Consider the following 22316-nt stretch of genomic DNA (forward strand, 5'->3'; position numbering starts at 1 on the left):
GCTGACCTCCTTACATATAGGAGGAAGAGTCCCCTTTGGTAAGGCTGGCCTTTTTAAAATATTGCTTCTGTGGTCAGGCGGCTGCTGCTGTTCCATAAACACCCCCAGCCATGCATTTTTAATGCTCTGCTAGAATCCTCGGGGGAGGAGAACAAGCACAAAGTGAGGGAACTTGCAAGGTATCTTGATTTATCCTATTATGCTTAATGGTGAGTCAATGTGGTTCTGAACATTTTGTTTTTGAAATTACAGAATCCTGATAACATTTAAAAACCAAACAGAAGGATAATTTTTACCTTCTTGCAGCAATTTAAAAAAAAATCGGTATTATCTACACAAAGATGATTTAATTAAATACCTTAATCCTGACCACAAATAATGTATGTGGAGATTCAGTGATAGAAGCCCAGCCTTGCCTTGTCTTGGAGCATTTATATAATCCTTTCTCACCTGCTTGATAATTAATGCCTTAAATCTGTCCTTGAATTAGCCACCAAATTAGCTTAGAGGACTTGGAGAAAGAGAGGAGGGGAGAAAATCCTTCAAATTAGTTAATAATTTATGATCAGCTGCAGAGTCGGCCCTCATCCAGTCTTTCTGAAGGGAGAGACTTCCCATCTGTCACGAAATAAAATGGCATTTGGTACTTTTCTTTTCTGAGAGCTGATCTAAATCTGATAATGATATATGGAAGACCTATTCTCCTCCACCAAACCAGATAAATGATCTTTTTTTAATGCCTTAGTGACGTATGTCACAAGTTACATAAATCTTCCCTTCCTACAATGCATGCGTACAAGCGAGCTTCTCCATTCACCTCATTGATTTTATAATGTTAAACAGGAAAGTGTTTATTTTCCTTTCACAGAAAGCAGGAGGTGAGTTCCTTTTTGTGTAGTGATAACTAATGGAAGGTGGTCCCAGAATTTAATCTAGGCCATGGAGTTTGTTGCTACGAGCTCCTTGTTTGCAATTTATGGACTAAATCCAGGTGGCAGAATAACAGCCTTATTTTCAATCATAGTCATGCCTCATTCTAGATGCGAAGAAATCAACATCTCGTGTTCTTTTTTGTAATGATGTTTGTTTATGCTTTTATATTCTGAGGGAGCAAAATGACCCTAGGTCTCAGATTGATTTTTATAAAGCACCATTAACAGTCTCCTTTTACACACTGAACGCAGTGAGCAGAATCATAGAAATTAGAGCTGGAAATAACTTTATAAAAAACCCTGAGGGCAGGGAAGGAGCTAATTCAGACTCAGGGAGAGGAAGGAAGTAGGCTACCTGGGCTCAGTTACAGATCCATCCAGAACACCAAGGGAATGGGAGTTCTTCCAGAGAACCCTGAGGGAAGGATTCCGTTCACACAGATTGAAGAAGCCTGCTAGTGACCAGACTGGAAATTAGAGCCAATTAGTGTGGATAAAAATATCCATGGATGGTTGGTTTCACTGGGGCTGGATGGATCAAGCCACTCTGGGACTGTTGAGACTGAAGGGGACTTCATAAGTGGTTCACCCACTCATAAACAAATACCAGGGAGGGAGAGGAATTATTCCAGCTCAGTACTAATGTGGACACGAGAACGAATGGATATAAACTGGCCGTGGGGAAGTTTAGGCTTGAAATTAGACGAAGGTTTCTGACCGTCAGAGGCGTGAAATATTGGAACGGCCTTCCGAGGGAAACGGTGGGGGCGAAGGACCTGTCTGGTTTTAAGATTAAGCTAGATAAGTTTATGGAGGGAATGGTTTAATGGAAAAACATGATTTTAGTCAAAGGAATACCGTGCCATGGCAGGTAAATAGTATAATGGCTAACGAGGGTCAGGCTGGAGACTCTTGCCTACATGCTCGGGGTTTTACTGATCGCCATATTTGGGGTCGGGAAGGAATTTTCCTCCAGGGTAGATTGGCAGAGGCCCTGGAGGTTTTTCGCCTTCCTCCGCAGCATGGGGCAGGGATCGCTAGCTGGAGGATTCTCTGCTAATTGAAGTCTCTAAACCACAGGATTTGGGGACTTCAACAGCAGAGTCAAGGGAAAGGGTAGGGACGGCTTTGTGGCCTGCATCATGCAGGAGGTCAGACCAGATGATCATAATGGTCCCTTCTGACCTTAAAGTCTATGAGTCTAAACTTTGCCAATGAACCAAAATTAAAATGGTCAGTGTGGGGGACAGAGGTGGTTGATGGAGGTCTCCAATGGAGGAAGTCTCAGTCCTACCCAGTAGGTTTTCTAGTCCATACTGACTGCCTGTAAGGCATTTTCCCTAGGTTGCATTTTCTAGTGGTTAGACCAGTCTAGTTTTAAATGTCCCATCCCAAGTGATGGATGCTTCTAAGGTGAACTCTTGGCTCTACTGAAGACAACAGGAGTCAGGATTTCACCTCTAGAGTGTATTAGATCTCACTGAAATGCAGCCTAAATCTTCACTGTGATATTTCATTCTAGTATTCCTATTTATCCCCTGGCTCTGCCCTTTCCCTTCTTGGTGTTTACAACTTTAAGGGCTTGTCTGTACAAACACTTATTTCACAGCAAGCAATGGTGTAAATCTACCCCACACTAGCCTGCTGTGCACTGTGTCTGTGTGGACCCTGCTGACGCATACTAGAAGTCCCGTAGTGAGATTAAAGTACACTAGGGAACTTCTGGTGCATGGCAGCAGGGTCCAACCAGACACTTAGTATACAGCAAGCTAGTGCGGGGTAGATTTACACCCCCACTTGCTGCAAACTAAGTGTTTTGTATAAACAAAGTCTTAGTCATATTTAGATTCTTGTGTTCCCCCACCCATAAATTATCATTTATCTACTTAGCCAAGTCATACGTATATTTAGCTCTTTAAACTTTCCTCATAATGTAATATTGTTTCTGTTCTCTGTACTCCCTCCAAACCATCAATATCTTTCTGTTAATGAGGTGCCCAGTACTGAATGCAGTGTTCCAGGTATAGCTGCACCAGCACCTTATACAGAGGAACTGTTCCCTGCCTGATTTCTCAGGTGATAACTTTGCATATTTAACCCAAATTTGCATCAATCTTCTTTGCTGCTAGCTTGCATTACAAACTTATGCCTAAATTTCTCTATCATCCCAGGTGTCCCTTCAGCCAGGGGCACTGGAACTGGCGGGGGAGGGAGATGGGGTGCAGCAGCCTCCTGGCTTGAAGCAATTATAGCAACTGAGTATATGGCTTTTATCATGCACAGGGTTTGCAGTTTTGTTCAATGGCTTTCAGCACCCCCACTATAAAAATGGCTCCAGCTCTCTTGCTACTTTCCTTGGTTCTCCTTCCCATCAACTATTAAACACATGCACCAATAAAGTACAATCCTTAAAGAAAAAGAGCAATAAAATAACCACAGCTGGAAAATGGAAATAAACAGTCTAGAACAGGTGAGCTTTTTACCCATTAGGTATTAAATATTTGAGGCATTCTTAGTTTTAAAGTTTAGGGCGACGCTACTTAACAGCCCTAACGCCAAAGATTCCAGTTTTACCCTGGAAACTTGGCCAAGCACGGTATAGTATTGATCAGACTTGAAGTGAGAACTTAATGCTGCACTCTTTTCGCCCCACTGCTCTTTGTTGAATCCCTGATGACACCTGTGGTGCTTCTTTTGGCATGTACTTTTTGTGATCTATGAATTCATAGTGAATTGGTGCTGCCTTTCAGTACTTTGTGTCACCTCCTTTCTTTGCTGCCAAAGTATTAAATGGGTTTCAAACTGTAATTCATATTGATTATTGAAGGTATGGGGTCTACTAGATCTGCTGCACTCCTTTCAAAGAGAAACCACCTCAGCCTTCCACCACATGCCAATAAGGGGTGACATATCCTGGGTACATTTTTTGAGATTTTTTTAGTTCAGCTGAGGCAGAGCCAATGAACTTTAACTCATGATAGCACTTTGAACGCAAAGAGGGGTCATCATGTGGACCTTCTGCCAGTAACTGTTATGTAATCTAACTAATAGCTTCACTTTTTAAGGAAGAGTTTATAGTGCCATCTTGCATCTGTGTGATGAATGTTAGCCAAGGCTAGTTGCAAATTCTTCAACTTTCTCTTTTTATATTGCTTTCCCTGTTGCCCCTAGGTCGACAGCCAGGGAAATGAGCAATAGGGATTTATGCTCACTTGACTCCTTGTTCTTACCCTTTTTGATTTGAAAAATACATCATAACATGAGTTGGATAGATAACCCATAAAAATTGTTTTACTGCATCATAAAGGGAATGCTGCTTACATTTCATGCATTAGTAGAGGATAAGAGGATTAATTGGTACAGTGGCTTTTTGCCTTTTGAATGCTTTCTTGCAAGGGTTGCACGGCTGGGGTCCAGGATCTATGATGTCATAAGAACTTATGGTACTTTTACTTTTATTTATTTATTTATTGCGGGGGTGCAGAGGAATGGTTTCTTTCATCTGGTGCTTTTGCTGCACCATCTTGGACTCTGTGACAGCATTGTTTAAAGAGAGACTAAAATCCTCTTTTCAAAAAATCACTCTTTTGTTTAGCCCCGTTACTAATAACATTATAGTCACTTCAATACCAAAATCTGTTTTCAGATTGAATTAGTCGTCACAGAGTTTGCAGCCTTTTGGTCTGTGTGTAGCTAAAGATATGTGAAGATGTAAAGTTTTTGACATCCTGGTTCACGTGCACCAACACAAGAACAGCATCTTACTCCATGCACTGGGCCAGATCCTCAGCTGGTGTAAAATGGCATAACCTCATTAACTTCAGTGGCATCTATGACAGTTTAATCCAAAAGAGCATCTGGATTTAAATGGCACTACCCTTGATTTTTACCAGTGTGAGGGGAGAATCAGGCCCTATAGTATTACACAAATATTTTAATATATTATGTTAACGTTCCTGTTAGTAATATTATTACAAATCAATATATTTCTTCAAATACACATCCTCTGTGCTCTCCGCTCTTCTCACAACAGACCCTCCATGGCCAGCAACTGCTTCCCTCTTGTCCTTTCCCCCCCGAAATTTGCTCTAGACCCTTTCCTCACCCCTTCCTCAAAACAAAATGCAAAAATAGCTTCAAAACTTCCTCGGTTCTGGTCTGGGCTCTGACCACACTCTGCTTCATCTCATTCCTTATCCCAACAGTACTACCTGCATGATGCATCCAATTCCTCCCATGCCATTATACATCTACCCTGCCCCTCTTCCCAGTAGACAGTCCTGTGGTGACCAGTCTCCACCTCAGCATCTCCCTCAAAAGTAAGACTGATAATTACCTTCCACTGATAATTACCCTCCAAGTTTATTACTCTCCTGGATTGAGGCTTCACCATACTTCTTCCCCCTATCTGCATCAGACTTCAAGGGGACAGGGCAGGTATAAACTCTAGGTCCCCAACCCTCCATAGCTAGAATAGCAGCTGTTGGGCTGTCATAGGTAAACAGCAGATGGGCCTATTCCTCCATCTTATTGGATCTCATTTACATGCAGGAATGGATAATGTGGTCTGACCCCTCCGGCCATGTGCTGCTGCAAATAAGTATCCAAGGGGAGGGAATTTTAATGTTACTAATTTCTCGGCTAAAAGGGTTTGCAGTGTGCCTTTTTAAACTGCAGAGTTTCAGTTGTCTGTAAGTTCCTACTACAAGCTTACTCTGTATATAGGCAGCACTCCCACCTGCTGGTGCTATTTGGTTTATCTCTTCATTTACTGCTGTGACAAAAACCAGCTCAGAGTTCTTTGCCACCTTCTGTTTCATACAGTCATTGGTAGCTAGTGTCAGCAAGCACACTTCAGGCTTTTTCTGAGACATTTGTAATGCTGGGGCTAGAGTGGACAGGCTCGGCTGAGTAAGAACTTATATGTCTTCTCTTGGAAGCACAATGATAAATACTTTGGGTAGATTTACCGTAACTCTGCATCTCAATAACATCCATTTAGCCAAGTCAAAGTGCAACAATTCATAGCCTTTGCCTGCCCACCGCCTCCAAAATGGAAGGGAAGTCTAGAAATGCCCATCAACACCAGCAGTGAATTCTGCTTCTGGAGTGTCTCTCCTGAGATCTGGTTGCATAAAGCTTGTGGGTGAGAAGGACAGTATAAGCCGAACTGTTTCATAAGCCTCTGCAGATGACAGGTGAGGCAGACTACAGTCTGATGAAATTAAAAGCCCTTCAGCTGCCAGGAAGTGAACCAAAGAGATGTTCCAGACATCGGAAGTGGTGGACTTTTGCCCTCTGTTGCTTTCTACCCATGTAACGTCAACATTATCCAGAGAGCAAACTCCAAGTAATGAAGTCTAGGTCTCTCCCCATCTGTCTCACTAAATGCCACTTGGAACAAGCGCCTTTTCATTTGACAGTAAAATCAATGAATGAAATATTACCGAGTTGAATGAGATGGTGTGCAGAATTCATTAGGAGAGTTGTTGCACACTGGACAGCAAGTCTTGCCCCCTCTGCCCTTTTTCCCTTTATCAACAACATATCCACCTACTGAAATTTGCACCTTCTCTAACTTTCTCACCTATTTTCTTTTAAACTTTAACCCTTTTATAACATTTTAAAGTCTCACTGGCTCAGAGCGATGTAATAAAATTTTGCTCTCCTGGGAACTGTTCAATCATATTTTTCATCTGTTTGTCTCAATTAAAGCAAGACCTGTGCTAATGGAATAATTAGAGAGAGAGAGAGAGCGAGCTTGAAGGAGCTGATTTTCATAGCACTTGGTTCTTTTCTTACTCAGTCAACACTAACTCCCTCCTCTTTGCTGTTATGTTCCTCAAGATGAAAGGAACCGTTAAGCACTAAGCAAATAAACAGGAAAGAATGAGAAATGCCAGTGATAAGATGGAGGTTAGGTAACCAGCCTAAAATCTCTAGAGCCATCAGCAAAGATTAATTGCAAAAGTCTGAAGATTTTTTTCCCTTCCGCTAGAGAATAATTTGATTCTTTGTCAGGAAATATTAACCACTTCATCGTCATTTGATAGGTGTGCACTTTACCTGGAGTGACCAGCTGAGAGATAACAATAAATAGTAATAAATATTTAATAGCAACAAATAGTACGTATAGTGCCTTTCATCCCAGGATATCCAGGTGCTTTACAGTTCAAGGTAAGTATTTGTATCACCATGCCAGCCTTGATGCTACAAGTCCTTGCCTTGTGCAAGGTCGTTGCATGTCAGTGCAAGTGTGAGCTGAGACAGTAGGTGGCGGCATTTAGAGTTAAGTGCGAGACACGGCCCTCTTATTGAGAGAAATAAGCCTCAACTCCATTGCCCTATTACTTTCTTTCTCTCAAGAGTGCAGGATAAAAAGACGATCTGAGTTTGGATGAAGAATGGTCATATCAGGACTCAAGTATGATCCTCAAGCCTGCCAGTTAGGCATGTACCCTTCTGGTAGCAGACAAGAGTAACTTGCAGCACTCTCATTAGTGCAGGATCAGGTTCCTTATCCTGCTCATCACCTATTCTCTTGTGCTAATAAGCTCAACACTTCTGTAGCTAGCCTCTGCAGGATCAAGCTCTTTTACAGATGGAGATACTGAAGCACCATAAGGTTGTGACTTAGATTACAAAACAAGTCAGTAGCAGAACGAGGACTAGAACCCACATCGCCTTACTCTAATCTCTAAGGCATTCTGCTTCCTTTTTTTTTTCCCTCTGTGCAACCTCTGCTTTGTTCCATCAAGCAGAAGTATGCCCTACACCATGGACTAGAGATACAAGACAGATGATTGTTGTCTGGTTGAGCCTATAGTGCAGCAAACCCACTTCATGATGTGCAAATGGGAGCAACTGTGTTCAACCGTTAGCCAAGGACAAACGTTTACCACTTTAAAATTACTAGCTAATTTAGACAATATTCGGCGAGTACTTGGAATTGTCCTTAATGCCAGATCATAAAAACAAAAACATCAGCTTTTTTCCCTCACTAAGGACACCCATTGCAAATAATCCAGAACTTAGCCCAAATTGCAAACCAGAAAGCTTCAAAGTGAGCCATGGAATACGCACAGTTGGCCAGCTATTCAGTAAAGAAACTTTTCTAACTTATCTAGATATCAAAACTAACTTTAACTGGCCCACTCTCCCTTGGTACCAGTACTTTCAAGTCAAGCATTGACTTTCTCAACTTTCTAGAAAACCTATTTTATAAGAAACTGAACTTTAATGGAAGTGATGGTGTCTGGTCAATTAGGAAACAAAATTATAACTAATTGATATCAATCTTTGCTTCAATGGTATCTCACACCAGTCAGGTTAAAAAATAGAGAGAGTGAATGGGGATAAATGTTGGCAAAATTGCGGTGAAAGAGGAGATGTTATGCATTTATGGTGGATGTGTCCAGACATTAGAGAGTGTTGGGATGCAATCCACAAATTGTTGGATATTTATTATCAAATGATCCTTGGTAAATCTTCAGGGGCTTCTTAGTAGAAATGGTCACACAAAAGGAAAGAATTAATCTCTCATCTATTAGTAACTATCTGCTCAGCTATTGATAGTCTCTCATTGGAAAAAAATAGCCCAACCATTGAGTAATGATTCAAAAAAAAAAAAAAAAAAAAGAAAGAAAGGGAGGGATTTGGTTATGGAAACATTCACACACCAGTTACATACCCAAGAAGATAGAGGACAGATAAATATTCTAGACATTTGGTTACCTTTTATTCAGTACTCAGACAAAGTACATTAACTTGCAAAAAAAAAAAAAGCACCCTGATCCAGTTGTTTGAATATGAACATTTGGTCTGTTAAATATGTGTATATAGAGATTTCACTCAATCTAATAAAATCATTGGAAATTACGTAGGTGTAATGATGCTCACTCTGTAATGTGGTAGCACCCTATTAAAAAGACAGCTCTGATTAATCATAGATCATCAGGGTTAGAAGGGACCTCAGGAGATCATCTAGTCCAACCCCTTGCTCAAAGCAGGGCCAATCCCCGGATAAAATTTTATCCCAGTTCCTTACATGGCCTCCTCAAGGATTGAACTCACAACCCTGGGTTTAGCAGACCAATGCTCAAACCACTGAGCTATCCCTTCCCCCTATATCATATCTCTTTAGACAAAAGCTAATTGATGCAGTGATTGTTTTGTTTCTGATATTTACATGGCAAGGATCTGTAAATTTGTTAAAACTTCCTAAATAAATAGTTTAAAACAATAGCTAGATGATACCCCTAGTGCATAAATCATTCTTAGCAATAATGATAGAGCCCCCTAACTTGTCTTGAAGCCTGAAGTTAACAGTATGAGTAGATTCTTCATATAAACAGACCAATCATCAGTATTATAAGCACTAGGCATATATTATTTTCATGCAGCAATCTATGTTCATCGAAGAGAGGAATAATTCTGTGTTCTTGTGTTGTGACTATCTCTCAGGCTGATTAACACACATAGCCAAAGGGACTTTCTTTACACTACACAGATCTTATTTACTTTTTTAACAGAACTAAGCCCCAACTGGGAAAGAAATGTCGGTCCAGTTAGACTTCTAATGCCACTTGTGCTAATTTGGCAACCTTTTTTGTTATCAAGTGTGTGACTGCAGCCCTTCTGTACCAAGAATGGGCCTGATTTTCTCTATTTGGAGAGCTGAGGACAACAGTCCTTTTCATTTTGCTTGTCACATTCTCTTTCTGCGTCTGTCCTGCTACTGTCTTCTGGGACAACTCCTGATGGAGCAAAAAGAATCTCTTGTGGATGTACCTGCATCAAACCACACTTCTAAACATTCCTGTTGTATCTACTCTTGTTTGAGCGATTTGTAGGAGGCTTGACAATTTTTACTTCAGAAGGAAAACATGCCTTTAATATCTTGCCCTTATATTGATAGCTGCTTCCCTTTCCTTCTCCCTTCTGTGGCATATAAAATGAAAGGATGTGAAAAACCTCCACTATCAGTTAGTGGGTAACTAATATGTTCGTTCTCTCTCTCTCTCTCTCTCCAGCTTAGTTCATTTCAGTGTTTTGTTAAATATAACTACTAGTTTACTGTTCTAAGTATCTGGAGTCATTTTACAAACATTGTTGAATTAAACCCAACAAATGCCTGTGTGAAGTAAGGATTGATATCCCCATTTTACAAAAGGGAAAACTCAGACTCAGGACCTGACACTGATCTGTTACACGAGTTGAATTCAATGGCGTTAACTCCAGGTTTACACCGGTGTTGCTGAAATCAGCATCTGGCCAGTTGAGGAAGGTCAGGTGCTGTGCCCAAAGTCACATAGTAAATCTGTGGCAGGGCAGAAAATAGAACTCTGATGCCCTGACTCCCACTCCTCTGTGTTATAGGCAAAGGGAGAGCTGGTCAATGTGACAGTTAGCAAACGAGTGCTACTGGGGCTCTCTGAATGCTTCTTGGCTGCTGAGATCGTCACACATGGATTGTAATATAGAGAGAGGCAGCATGACCTAAAGACTAGAGCACTGGATTGGTACTCAGGAGACCTGCATCCTATTCCTGCTCTGCCACTGGCCTGCTCACTGACCTTGGGCAAATCATGTCAAGTCTCTGCCTCAGTTCCCCCATATTTTCCCCAGTTTGGGGCCCCCCGCTCCAGTTTTGGGCCCCCCACTACAGAAAGGAGGTGGACCAATTGGAGAGAGTCCAGTGGATGGCCGTGAAAACGATCAGGGGGCTGGGGCACATGACTTATGAGGAGAGGCTGAAGGAACTGGGCTTATTTAGTCTGCAGAAGAGAAGAGTGAGGGGGGATTTGATAGCAGCCTGCAACTACCTGAAGGGGGGTTCCAAAGAGGATGGAGCGAGGCTGTTCTCAGTGGTACCAGATGACAGAACAAGGAGCAATGGTTTCAAGTTGCAGTGGGGGGGAGGTCTAGGTTGGATATTAGGGAAAACTATTTCACAAGGAGGGTGGTGAAGCACTGAAATGGGTTAGCTAGGGAGGTGGTGGAATGTCCAGGCTTAGATGTTTTTAAGGCCCGGCTTGACAAAGCCCTGACTGGGATGATTTAGTTGGGGTTGGTCCTGCTTTGAGCAGGGGGTTGGACTAGATGACCTCCTGAGGTCTCTTCCAGCCCTAATCTTCTATGATTCTATGATATGTAAAATGAGAGTAAAGATACTGCCCTCTTCTATAAAGGGCTTTGAAATCTACTTATAAAAAGTTCAATATAAGTATTGGTTATACATGAAAACCCACTGTTCAGTTCTCCATTACCAAAATGTATGTCACAGACAGGATCTGTGCTACCCACTTGGTGTAACTCAGAACTTTAGCCTCTGAACAATAAAATTGATAAAACTGTGAAAGATAGTGACAGTGCATGAAAAATTACTTTCATTTCTTCAGCACATTCCTCCATGACAGTTTCATCATCTTTGGGGGTGGAGGTGGGGAAATCTTTATTCAATAATCATGTATTCCTGCATGGCACAAATGAGACTAATAATACTTTCGCCGCCTATATCCCAGAATCAGGACCCAATGGGATTCACAAACCCCTCCCTCAGCTGCCACCAAATCCTATAGTTGCCTAAACTGGCTCAGGGCCTAAGTTTTTATAGTAAAAGTTCCCTAGGCACCTGTGTTTCTGCCTCTGTGCATGTGCACTGCAGCCCCATGCCAAGTATCGAGATACCTAAGCCCCAAAGCAATGTACGAACCAGAGGAAGATAGGCGTTCCGCCTCACCTGTGGGGCTCAATCCAGTAAGCATGCTCAGAGTTTGCCTACTGGATTGTGTCCCATATGTAAACTTGCACAAAACACTGTGAGGATATGGGAGAGGAAGGGCCACCTCTCTCATAACTTTTAGTCCAGTGATTAGGGTACTCAAGTGGGAGACATCAGGTTCAAGACAACCCCCCCCCCCCTCGCCTGTTGGGGGAGAAGGGATTTGGAATTGGGATCTACCACTTCTCAGGTGAGTGCCCTAACCACTGGACTATAGGACAGTATGATGTGAGACCCATCTCTCCTGTTGAAGCTGTTCTACAGTGAATAAAAAATTTAGTCATTTGAGTGCTGGGACTGGATCCTAGTTGTCTACCTTGCAGGTGAGTGCTCTAACCACCAGGCCTAGAGTCATTCTCTTGCACGCGCGCTCTCACTCTCTCTCGTCTCCTGGAGCAGAGTCAAAGTGATGGGGAAGGCAGGTTATGAAGAGTTTGGGAGGAGCAGTAATGGAACTATTTAAACTCATATTGTTGCAAAAAATAACCCCACCTGACTGTAACATAGTAGATTCGTCCAGTGCTGACCATGATTGCATAACTTAGTGCTGGCCAATTCAGAGAGGCCCAGCCATTGGAATATCTACTTCTTTCTCTTTTCACCACTTGCATCCTTTTATTCTCCATTCCTCTCTCCCAAATGTGGGGGGATATCATCTCTGCAATATTTCCAGCTCCTACCAGGCTTGAACTCGAAGTCCAATTTCCTCCCTCGTCCCCTCTCTCAGCACAAACACAGACATTCATATTGCTATGGCAGGGGAGTGACCTGTGGTGCAAAGACTCATTTTGTACAGAGGTTTGGGGTTTTTTTGGGGGGTGGGGGAGGTGGTCTAAATCACAACAGTGGAGGTATTTGGCAGAAGCAGCAGCATAGATTCTATTCTAGTATGCTGTAATAACCTCTCTAGTACAGAAATCCTGATGTTGTAGTTTTAAAGCTGGCGAAGTACATTTCGGTTACCATTCACTATGGAAAACTGTACCAAATGCAGGTGAAGACATTTTTAGGTGACATCCCACTCCCCGTAGGCCAGTATGGACCAGATGATTACATGCCACAAGTGTCTGATGACTACATTTACTCTCACTTTTGGTGATTGGCCTGGTGCCATGGGAATCATAGAGGAGGCAGGAGTGGCAGCCTTGCTAAAGCGCTCCCACCCTAGGAGGGTACCTTGCTCTTGTGGTGACTGCAGTAAAGGAGGTGGGAGCAGTTAAAGTTGCTAGGACAAAAAAGATTCAGATGTCCACTAGGGAAAATTTAGAAAATATTCATAAAACTTTTATTCAAGTATCACCTAGAGGCCTCACGTGAGCTAAGGGGCCCATCGTACTGGGTGCTGTGTAAACATGCAGTAAGATACAGTCCCTATTCCAAAGAGTTTATAATCTAAATAGATGCGACAGACAAACAGGGAGATAGGAAGTATTATTAGCCCCATTTTCACTGATGAAGATCGGGAGAATAAGTGACATGCCCGTCACACAAGAAAGCTGTAGTAGAGCTAGGAATTGAGCCCAGCTTTCCTGAGTTCTAGTCCAGCATCCCAACCACAAGACTGTCCTTCCTCTCTGTTAGCCGTTAAAAATCCACAAAGTGAAGACAGAATTTAAGACACTGAGTTGTCAGGCTCAGAAATGTCCATTTTGCATGGTTAGTTCTCTTTCTAACTACAACTGAGCTTAGGCATGGTGAGAAGAACCTTTCATTGTGTGAGCTGTCAGAATGCTGCACTGTGAAAAATACAGTAGAAGGGCAGCTGTCTTCTAAAGGAAGACTCTTCCGTCAGCCAGGCAGAATGCAACCTAGTTCAGGACGTTCAAGCTTTAGTTCTGCCTGCTTGATAAATTTTCACTCTGGTCATACCAGAATCACAGCCTTGTTTTCTGTTGTCTGGCTGTTAGTGATGATATATGAATAAGTAAAGAAGACAGCTTCATTTTCATAAGCTAACTTGTGCCTGGAGTAACAAAGAGTGAGAGGAGTGCACTTAATCATAACTGCAGGGCCAGAGCAGAAAACAATGACAAAGCTTTTGCTGTTAGTCTTGGTGTTTTATTATAATAACTCTTAAGAAGGAGAGACAGATAGTGCAAAATACTGAGCAATTCAAATGCGTCATGGTAGCCACTGTATTCTCATCCGAAACAATAGCTCTATTTGTTTTCCTTTTAAAAAGGACTCCATGCTTGGTGGCACAGCAACTTAGTGCACTAGTCTTTCACCTCATAAGCTCTGGGATCAAATGCCAACATGGTCAGAGGTGAAATGAGTCTGGGGAAGTGCCTGGTAGAGGTATGTCCACATCACAAATGCACACCAGCGTATTTGGCACTGCAGTCTCTGCTCTGGAGAAGACCAAGACTTTGTTAATAGGAGCTACTGGAGGTTTTGATTAAGAAGCATTGGCAGAACTATGTGTATATGGTGGGGATCACAGGTAGGAGTAATGCAGACCAGGACTGAGATGTAGTCACAGAGCTGTGGGAGGAGTGAGTTTTTCACAGCATCTGCCCATGCTATGCATTGCTCTAGCCGTCACATTTATAAGTGCTAAATTCTGTTTTAAAAGTAACTAAATAAAACTGTGTTAAAGGCTAATGAGAAGACAGATTAGATAGAGCTGGTCACTTTTTTTTTTTTTTTTTTTTTGCTGTAACAGTTTTCTGTCAGAAAATGCAGTTTTGTTGAAATACGCATATTTTGCGGGAACATGTTGATTTTTTACAACATTTTTGGTGGAAAATTTTCAAAATGATTCAAAATTGAAAGGAAGTATTTCATTTTGACTTTCTCATTTGGTTCCAACTTTTATCATTTCCTTTTGACTTCTAAGCTTTTAACTTTATTTTAAATTTTAATACTGTATTCTATATACTTAATATTCTAAGTTTCAACATAATTGAAACAAAATGGCTTAACATTCATTAACAAAACGAAACATTTCCATAGGTCATTTTGATGTTTCCAAATCAAAATATTTAAGAATTTCTGGTCTGCAAAATATTTTAAAATTTTGACTTTTTGTCCCAATTTTGGATGAAAACAAATTTTGAAATGTCAGAATGCCCTGAGGGTTGGAAATTCTGTTTTCTAACTAGCTCTAACATTGGATCAGATGCTACAGAAGGGAATAATTTGGAACAGACAGTGACATTATCCATGTCTAGAGCAAATGGAAATGAACTAGTAAGGAATATAAGTGAGCACTCACAACTTACTTCAAACTTGAAAGAGAAGTCATCGCATCAGTTTAACAAAGACCGCATGTACTAATTTCTGCTTTATGTCCTGTCAAACCCCCATGGGTGCTCCTGAGGATGGAATTTGGACCAGTGTTGTCAAGAAAAGGAAGTGACTGAGGGAGGGAGGGATGGGAGGAAGGATACAAATAAAAGGATACAACCAAGGATTATTTTATTTTAAGTGGCAACTCAAACATATTAAATATTTAGGGATACTCCTCCCCAATTAAATGGAAAATCTGGTCAAAATTAATCTAGAGCATATTTTAACCCAGGTTGTGAGAGATTTAGGCAGACTGAGAATCCTTACCTTTAGCCTTTGGGGCAAAACTAATATTATCAAAATGAATGTGTTTCTCTGAATAGTGTATATCCTAAGATGTCTCCAGTTATTATTCCTCAGTTTTATCTTAGGAAAATTAAAGGAATTTTTAAAATATTTCTCTGGGAAGTGGGTGGGAGGCCAAGACTGGCTCTGGGTAGATTGCAACTCCCAGTCACATCTGGGCTTCCATTTCCCCAACTGGCAGTGTTATCAGAGAGCCCTTTATCCTTAGCCAGGCAGCCTCGTGTCTCCATAACATAATGGAGCAGATCTCTCCCTGGCTGCTGGTGGAGTGAAAGTTGATCTATAGTAATAGACTGGGGGAAACCAGTCTATTACTATTTTGATTATAAAATGTCCCCTACAGTGTAAGCTACCAGACAAACAAGGGCCAGTTTCGCTAGAAATTTTTAATTCTATCCCTGGTCACACATTGATGCTGTACTTTGAGGTGGCCCATTGTTGAAAATTGATGAGAAATCATTAATGTGGAAAAAGTGGGTGAATAAAGGAGTAATTTAGGTCTCTCCGTTGATCTTAGGGTACGTCTACACTTACCGGAGGGTCCGGCGGCAGGCAATCGATGTTCTGGGATCGATTTATCGTGTCTGGTTAAGACGCGATAAATCGATCCTGGATCGATCCCGGAAGTGCTTGCCGTCGACGCCGGTACTCCAGCTCGGCGAGAGGAGTACGCGGCATTGACGGGGGAGCCTCCCTGCTGCGTCTGGACCCGCGGTAAGTTCGGACTAAGGTACTTCGAATTCAGCTACGTTATTAACGTAGCTGAATTTGCGTACCTTAGTCCGAAGTGGGGGCTTAGTGGGGACCAGGCCTAAGAGAATCAGTTTCTGCCATGCCAAACATTCCAATAACAGTATAACCTACCTGGTCCAGCTGCATGGCGTTACCTGCAGCTTAATCACCTCTTGGACAGCATAGTTTGTGCTGATGGGCTGGGAGCACCAATGACTCTAGAATTGCTGTTTGGTGGGAGAGGGCTCTACAGCTAGCTGTAGCCTGTTATGACTTTCTGTCCCCAAAGACCCTCCCTAATGTAGATTGCCTGTGCCAAGCCTGGGACACAGATTTGTGTATATCTTTGAACCCTAGCCAATGGGGAAGTGCCTTGCAAAACATTGAACTTTCTACTATCGATCTACGAGTAAGGCTGATCCAGCAGAAAATTATATTTTGTTCACACTGGTCCCCACATAGGAAAACACTGCATGAGCCTTTCCAAAACAGACTGCTCCTGGAGAAGTTGGTCTCCTGGTGCCATGCTGGCTCACATGTGCTGGGGTTGTCCCAGGATCATACAATCCTTTTGGCTGGAAGTAGGCAGGAGGATTAATATGATAATGGATACCGCCTTAAAAATTACTTCCCAGAACTGTGTTTTGGGATATATCCTGTCATCTTGGACACACTCCAACCCACTGAAAGCTTAGTTCTCTAAAGCAGTGCTTATAGCTAAATGACTCATATTGCTTAGGTGGAAGAGCAGAATTGCCTCCAGGGATAGATGCTTGGCACAGCAACTTGGCTTATCTGGCAGCTAAAGAGCAATAACATTTAGGGGAAGAGGAACGTCAGACACTGGAAAAGATTTGGTTTAACTTTTTAGAAAATTTTGATAAATTCCTAGCACATGGAAACCAACATGTTACTCATCTTTCCCCTCTCTAGATCCCTTCCTGTTCATTTACTTTGTTGTTGTTTTAGTCTTTTTTTCATATTCTCCCCTTATTTTGAGTGTGTGGGGGGGAATAAATTAAAGGATACAACCAAAGATTATTTTCTAAGCCTTCCTCTCTCTCTTTGTCTGGGGAAAAACTAGGTGAGGGATAAGAATATCTTTCAAAATGGAGAGTTGGGATCAATAGGTGGGAGAGCAAATCCATTAACCAGCAACAAGGTTTGTGCATTGCCTATTATAAATCAGTTTGAAGACTGAACCCTGTGACTTGTGTTTGGTAATGCATAGGAATAAAATAATGAAAGCAGACTGATGTTCCAGGGAGAGGAATTTAAATATCTGTTTCTTTCCAATGGGATTCTAGCATTTCTTTTGATGTGAGAAGTACAATCCTGAGCAGCATCTGCTAACTGCTGAGTTGTGAAATGCACCATTAGAATATGGGCAGGGTCATTCAGTTCTTATCACCTGTGACATTCAGTTCCAGCCGGGCTGTCCCTGAATTTTCTTCTCTGGTTTTCTCATCCTTTACTAATAGTTTTCTCTTTTGATTTACTGTACTCTGTCTCTAATGGAGTGGTGTTTATAAGGAACAGTCAGCCTTCCAGCCCTGAATCAACAGGTGTTAGCCTTGTAGTCCTCTAGATGGATATTTTTTTCTTTTGAAAGGAGACAGTGCTTGTCTTCTTTTCACTCGATCTCTAAACCACACACATCTGCTTTTTGACCTCCTCCTCTCACTTGCCATGCCCTCCTCACACAACGATTATTATTAACTTTCAGTAGCATCCTTGATATGCTGCCTTTGAAGAAGAAAGGGTCCTTGCCCGAAATTGCTCATGTTCTAAAAAGACTAACGGACAGGAATGGAAAAAGAAAGGCCACACAAGTAGATTGGTCAAGGTGATGACAGACCATATCATGATTAATACAATGTTCCCATAATATACATTTTTGTTTTGTTATATAATATAATAATTATATTATTATTATTTATTATTATATTTTATTATTCCAAACCACCCCTTATAAGATGGTCTGGAACAAAGAACTCTCATACACTACTCTAGATATCAGTGTTTTATAGATTATGAGGCCAAAAGGGACCATTGTGATCACCTAATCTGAACGGGCTTCATCCCATGTGCTTATGAATTTTAATGAATCACACCGCTCACCATTTCTTCCCTCAAAACACAGTCTTCATATGGCTCTAACACCTTTTGGTGATGCTGATTTGGTCCCATACTGACTATGTCATGTTTGACCAATCTCTGCGTAGTAGCATATCGTAACTGAAAACATGGCAGTTTTGCTAGGGTAGTTGGGACTTCAGGTTTGAAACCATGTTCTCACCTTTCAGAGCATGGTGTTTCTATAGTATCTAGAAAAGGTGGTAATACAGTTTCCAGTCTCAGTCATTCAGCTGTTGTCCACCACAATCTCCCTGAGGGGGCCTACCCACTGAGGGGATATCTGCATTGCAGCTGGGAGGAGTGATTCCCAGTGTGGGCAGGCAGACTCGCACTCACTTGAGCTATTCCATTGAAAATAGCAGTCTGGACATCGTGGCACAGGTGGCAGCTCGAGCTAGCCACGTGAGCCCGGACCCACTGGGTCAGGCAGGCTTGGAGTCAGGTGGCTAGCCCAAGCCACCATCTGTGCTCCAGTATCCACGCTGCTCTTTATTAGCTGAGCTAGTAGTGCGAGTTGCATCTCCCAGCCGTAGTGCAGACATACCCTGAAACATTGTCACCCTTTTCTTTTCCTGGTTACAAATTAAATTTCCCCCTCCCGCCAAAAGGACTGTTTCAGTCACTTTTCTTACTCACTTTTTATACGGCATTTCTCAGGGCACATTAATTGATCCACGTACACCCTGCTGGTGTACACTAAAAGTTCTCTAGTCCACTTTCACACAGTACTGTTTCAAATGGCACTATGTTAAAGTGCACCAGGGTACTTTATGTGCGCACCAGCAGGATCTATGCAGACCAATGAATGCTCGGCTCGATAGTGCGCTTTAGAAATCACCCCACTCTTTCCCCCCCCCCCAGAGTGTGCATTACCCCATTGTGGAGACAAGCCCTCAGTTAAATCTGTGCAACTTTCTCTTTTAGCTAAAATCTTCGAATCCATCATTTGCTAGAGCAAAAGGAATTTCCTCTGTTGCTCTGCCAGAGAAAATGCTGAAATTAAAGGGGCAACAATGGCAAGAGGAAATAATTTTCCATATCAGACCCATTTTCCAATTAAATTATTATCATCAAAGTACAAACAGACCATTATATTAGAGTATCCTGGTAGTAACCCTGTCTTCTCATCGGAAGGATTCTCCAGCATGGTTTGCCAAAATCAGGCAGCATTCAGATTTGCCTGGTTGATATATATTTTTGTCAATGTGACAAAGATTCCCATAGTGTTTAGTTTCTCAAACTAGCCCGGGGAGAAAGGAGAGAAATGAGCCATGATGAGCTTGCACTACCAGGATGTTCCCGATTTTAGTTAGGTGATTACCCATCTTCATAACATGTGAAAGAAGGGAGCATCAGAACTTCTGGGCTCTGTTTTCACTGCCTGCCCTACTCCAGATTTTGTATTTGATTCCCATAAACTAATTGTCTTCTGTTTAATGATCTGTTTGCATGTTGCTTGTTTTCAGGCCAGCAGGTTCTCGGCTTGGTGGAGAACCAAAGTGACTGGTATCTGGGCAACCTTTGGAAGAATCACCGTCCCTGGCCAGCTCTTGGGAGGGGTTACAACACAGGTAGGCCCTACGATGTTACTATGAGTTATTGCTATTATTTATTTTGTGTCACCACAGCCCTTAGGAGCTCTAATCATGAACCATTACTCCATTGTGCTAGGTGCTGTACAAGCAGAGGACAAAAAGATGGTCCCTGTTCCACAGAGCTTCTAATCTAAGTATAAAACAAGAGACAGCAGATGGATAAAGACAAATCAACGAGGGGTTGAGGTTAGCATAGAATTTGTCTTGAATGTAGGGGGTGTCAGATACAGCCATTCACCCTTTCCTTCCCATTATGCTGTAAGAATTTGCAGCTGAAAGTACAGAAACTGATGCTTTATGGTTCATTTCGTAGCTGCAATTATGGTGTTGCCCTATATGTTACACTGAGAAACAGGTTAATGTTACAACTGCAGGTGCCTGTGCAGTTCCTGGGGAGGTTACGTGACCTATTTTGGAAGCTCTTGAATGGGCTGACACCCCATCTTTCCATCTCCACTACACACAGCGCTCTTGACGATGTGCCCCACGTGCATGTCTGGGCCCAGCAAGAGGAAAGGAATAGGAGCAAAGGCTCATTTCCAGTCACTGGGTGTAAATGGCACCACAAAATTTCAGAGTGAGAAAAATGTAATTCCTCCAGAACAGCAATAGGCCCATAATTGTCCTAATAAAATGCAAACCTCTGATCGTCAATTTCTGCTTACTATGAGGGGAGAAAATGCACTATATCACAGAGTTTATTATAACAGGAGAGACAAGTTTTCCCACTGATTTGTGTTTGAAATGTGAGAAAACATACCAGGTGTATAAAGAACACACACATGCATCTAAATCATTTCTATCTCGGATTTTATATGCTAGGGTAGTGAATTATGTTCCTTCTGCATTTGCAATAAAAGGGCAGAACAGCTGGTGAAGGCTCCATTTAAAAAAAGATGTGTCCATTTAAATAACTCTTCGTCATTAAACAATTCTTCATTGTAATTGGACTTTGCTTCACAGAAATACATTGGGCTGTATTAAATGGACCCTGTTTTTAAAAAAGGGTTCCATAGGGTTGCACTGTGCTGAAGTAGTTCAGTCATTCATATCCTATACTGCTATGTATGATCAACTGGTAATCATGACAGTATTGGGGAACTTCAGCCTCCGCAAAGCATCTCACTTATGTCTATATTTATTCTAATGAGAATGTACTCCTAACCTATACAAGATCGAACAGACTTCTGGGTAAGGCTTCATCTACACTATGAGCTAGGGGTGTGATTTCCAGTTCCTTACAGATAAACATCGAGCTACCGCAAGTATAAGTAGCAGCCTAGCCCTGATAGTACGGGCAGTGGCAGCACAGCTTAGCCATGCCAAGTGCAAATCTGCCTGCACCCTGTAGGTATGTAGTCGGCATGGCTTAGCTATGCCGCTGCTGTCACTGCCCATACTACCGTGCCTACACTCCTATTTATACTCTTGTTAGTTCAGATGAGCTAGCGTGAGTATGTAGATTCACACTCTTAGCTCACAGTGTAGACGTAGCTTACGGATGTAAGATTTTTAGTGGATGTCACTTACTAAATTGTAGGAAGGGAGTTCCTGGTTCTCAATTCCCCAAAGTTGAGGAGCAAACAGTAGGACTAACACCCATCCTAAACTACCTGACAGAATGCCGATTTTCACTGGTGTGTCCCACGATCTGCAGTTACCTTGCAGGCTGTAAAAAAAAAAAAAAAAAAAAAGGCCTTTTCAATGCCACATCACCATGCAATACTTTTTGTTCCACTGAAAGGTGGCCACCATTTATATAACCGTCCTCTTTCTCCTTATTTTTGTATGTATTTTCCATTCTGGCAGCTTTGAGGCACAAGTTGACATAGAGGGCCTTGATCGTCACTGAGTTACTTCAGTTTGACAATGTCTGAACTCCATTCATTTCACCAGCATATAACTAGAGTCGCACAGCAGTGACCCACACCCAGGATCTTAAAATTGATTTGATCAGCTCCTGTTACTTGGAAAGCAGTGTAACTTTATTCTATCTTTGCACAAGGCACTGATCCAAACAGATTGTAAAAGTACCAAACAAACTTTAGTACATTACTAAATTCTGTCTTGGTTGAAGCTAAAATAATTGAATGTCTATAGTACTTTGCGTGCGTTACATATGGTAATTCTTGACAGAACTATATACATACATTGTTACACGGCCATGCATAATCTTTCCCATAGATTTTAGTCTTGCTCAGAGACCCATTTTTCAGTTATTCCTGACAGATCCATTAAAATTCAGCCCTTTACAGCTCATGAGAGTGTAAAAAAAGAATAGAGAAAACCAAAAGGTGGAGAGTGAAAGGAAGATTACATAGGAGGTTACAATAAATGGAAAGACATTTTTCAAGCACATGCAACAAGAGGTCATTAAGTGAGACATTGCAATCTCTGAGATAGCGAAGATGGATTATTGACAGAATCAGCATAAGTGGCTGTAAAAAAATGTAAAAATTAAATCCATTGTTTGCCTCAATATTCCTAGAAGAGACCAGAGACATAAATCTCCTGAGAGGAGGAAGAAATACTGAAGGA

At 41.8% G+C, this 22316-nt stretch overlaps 1 protein-coding gene across 1 annotated transcript in view; it reads left to right on the forward strand.

Annotated features, from left to right (window-relative positions):
- LARGE1 (LARGE xylosyl- and glucuronyltransferase 1) overlaps window positions 1–22316 on the forward strand; it is a gene marked incomplete in the record, with an annotated part of 377692 nt that overhangs the window by 264878 nt on the left and 90498 nt on the right. The window contains 1 exon segment of the mRNA XM_034777934.1: window positions 19650–19754. Within this exon segment, the coding sequence (XP_034633825.1) occupies window positions 19650–19754 (105 nt within the window).

The sequence above is a fragment of the Trachemys scripta genome, chromosome 1 (genome assembly GCF_013100865.1).
Source record: "Trachemys scripta elegans isolate TJP31775 chromosome 1, CAS_Tse_1.0, whole genome shotgun sequence".
In the NCBI taxonomy this organism is placed as follows: domain Eukaryota; kingdom Metazoa; phylum Chordata; order Testudines; family Emydidae; genus Trachemys; species Trachemys scripta.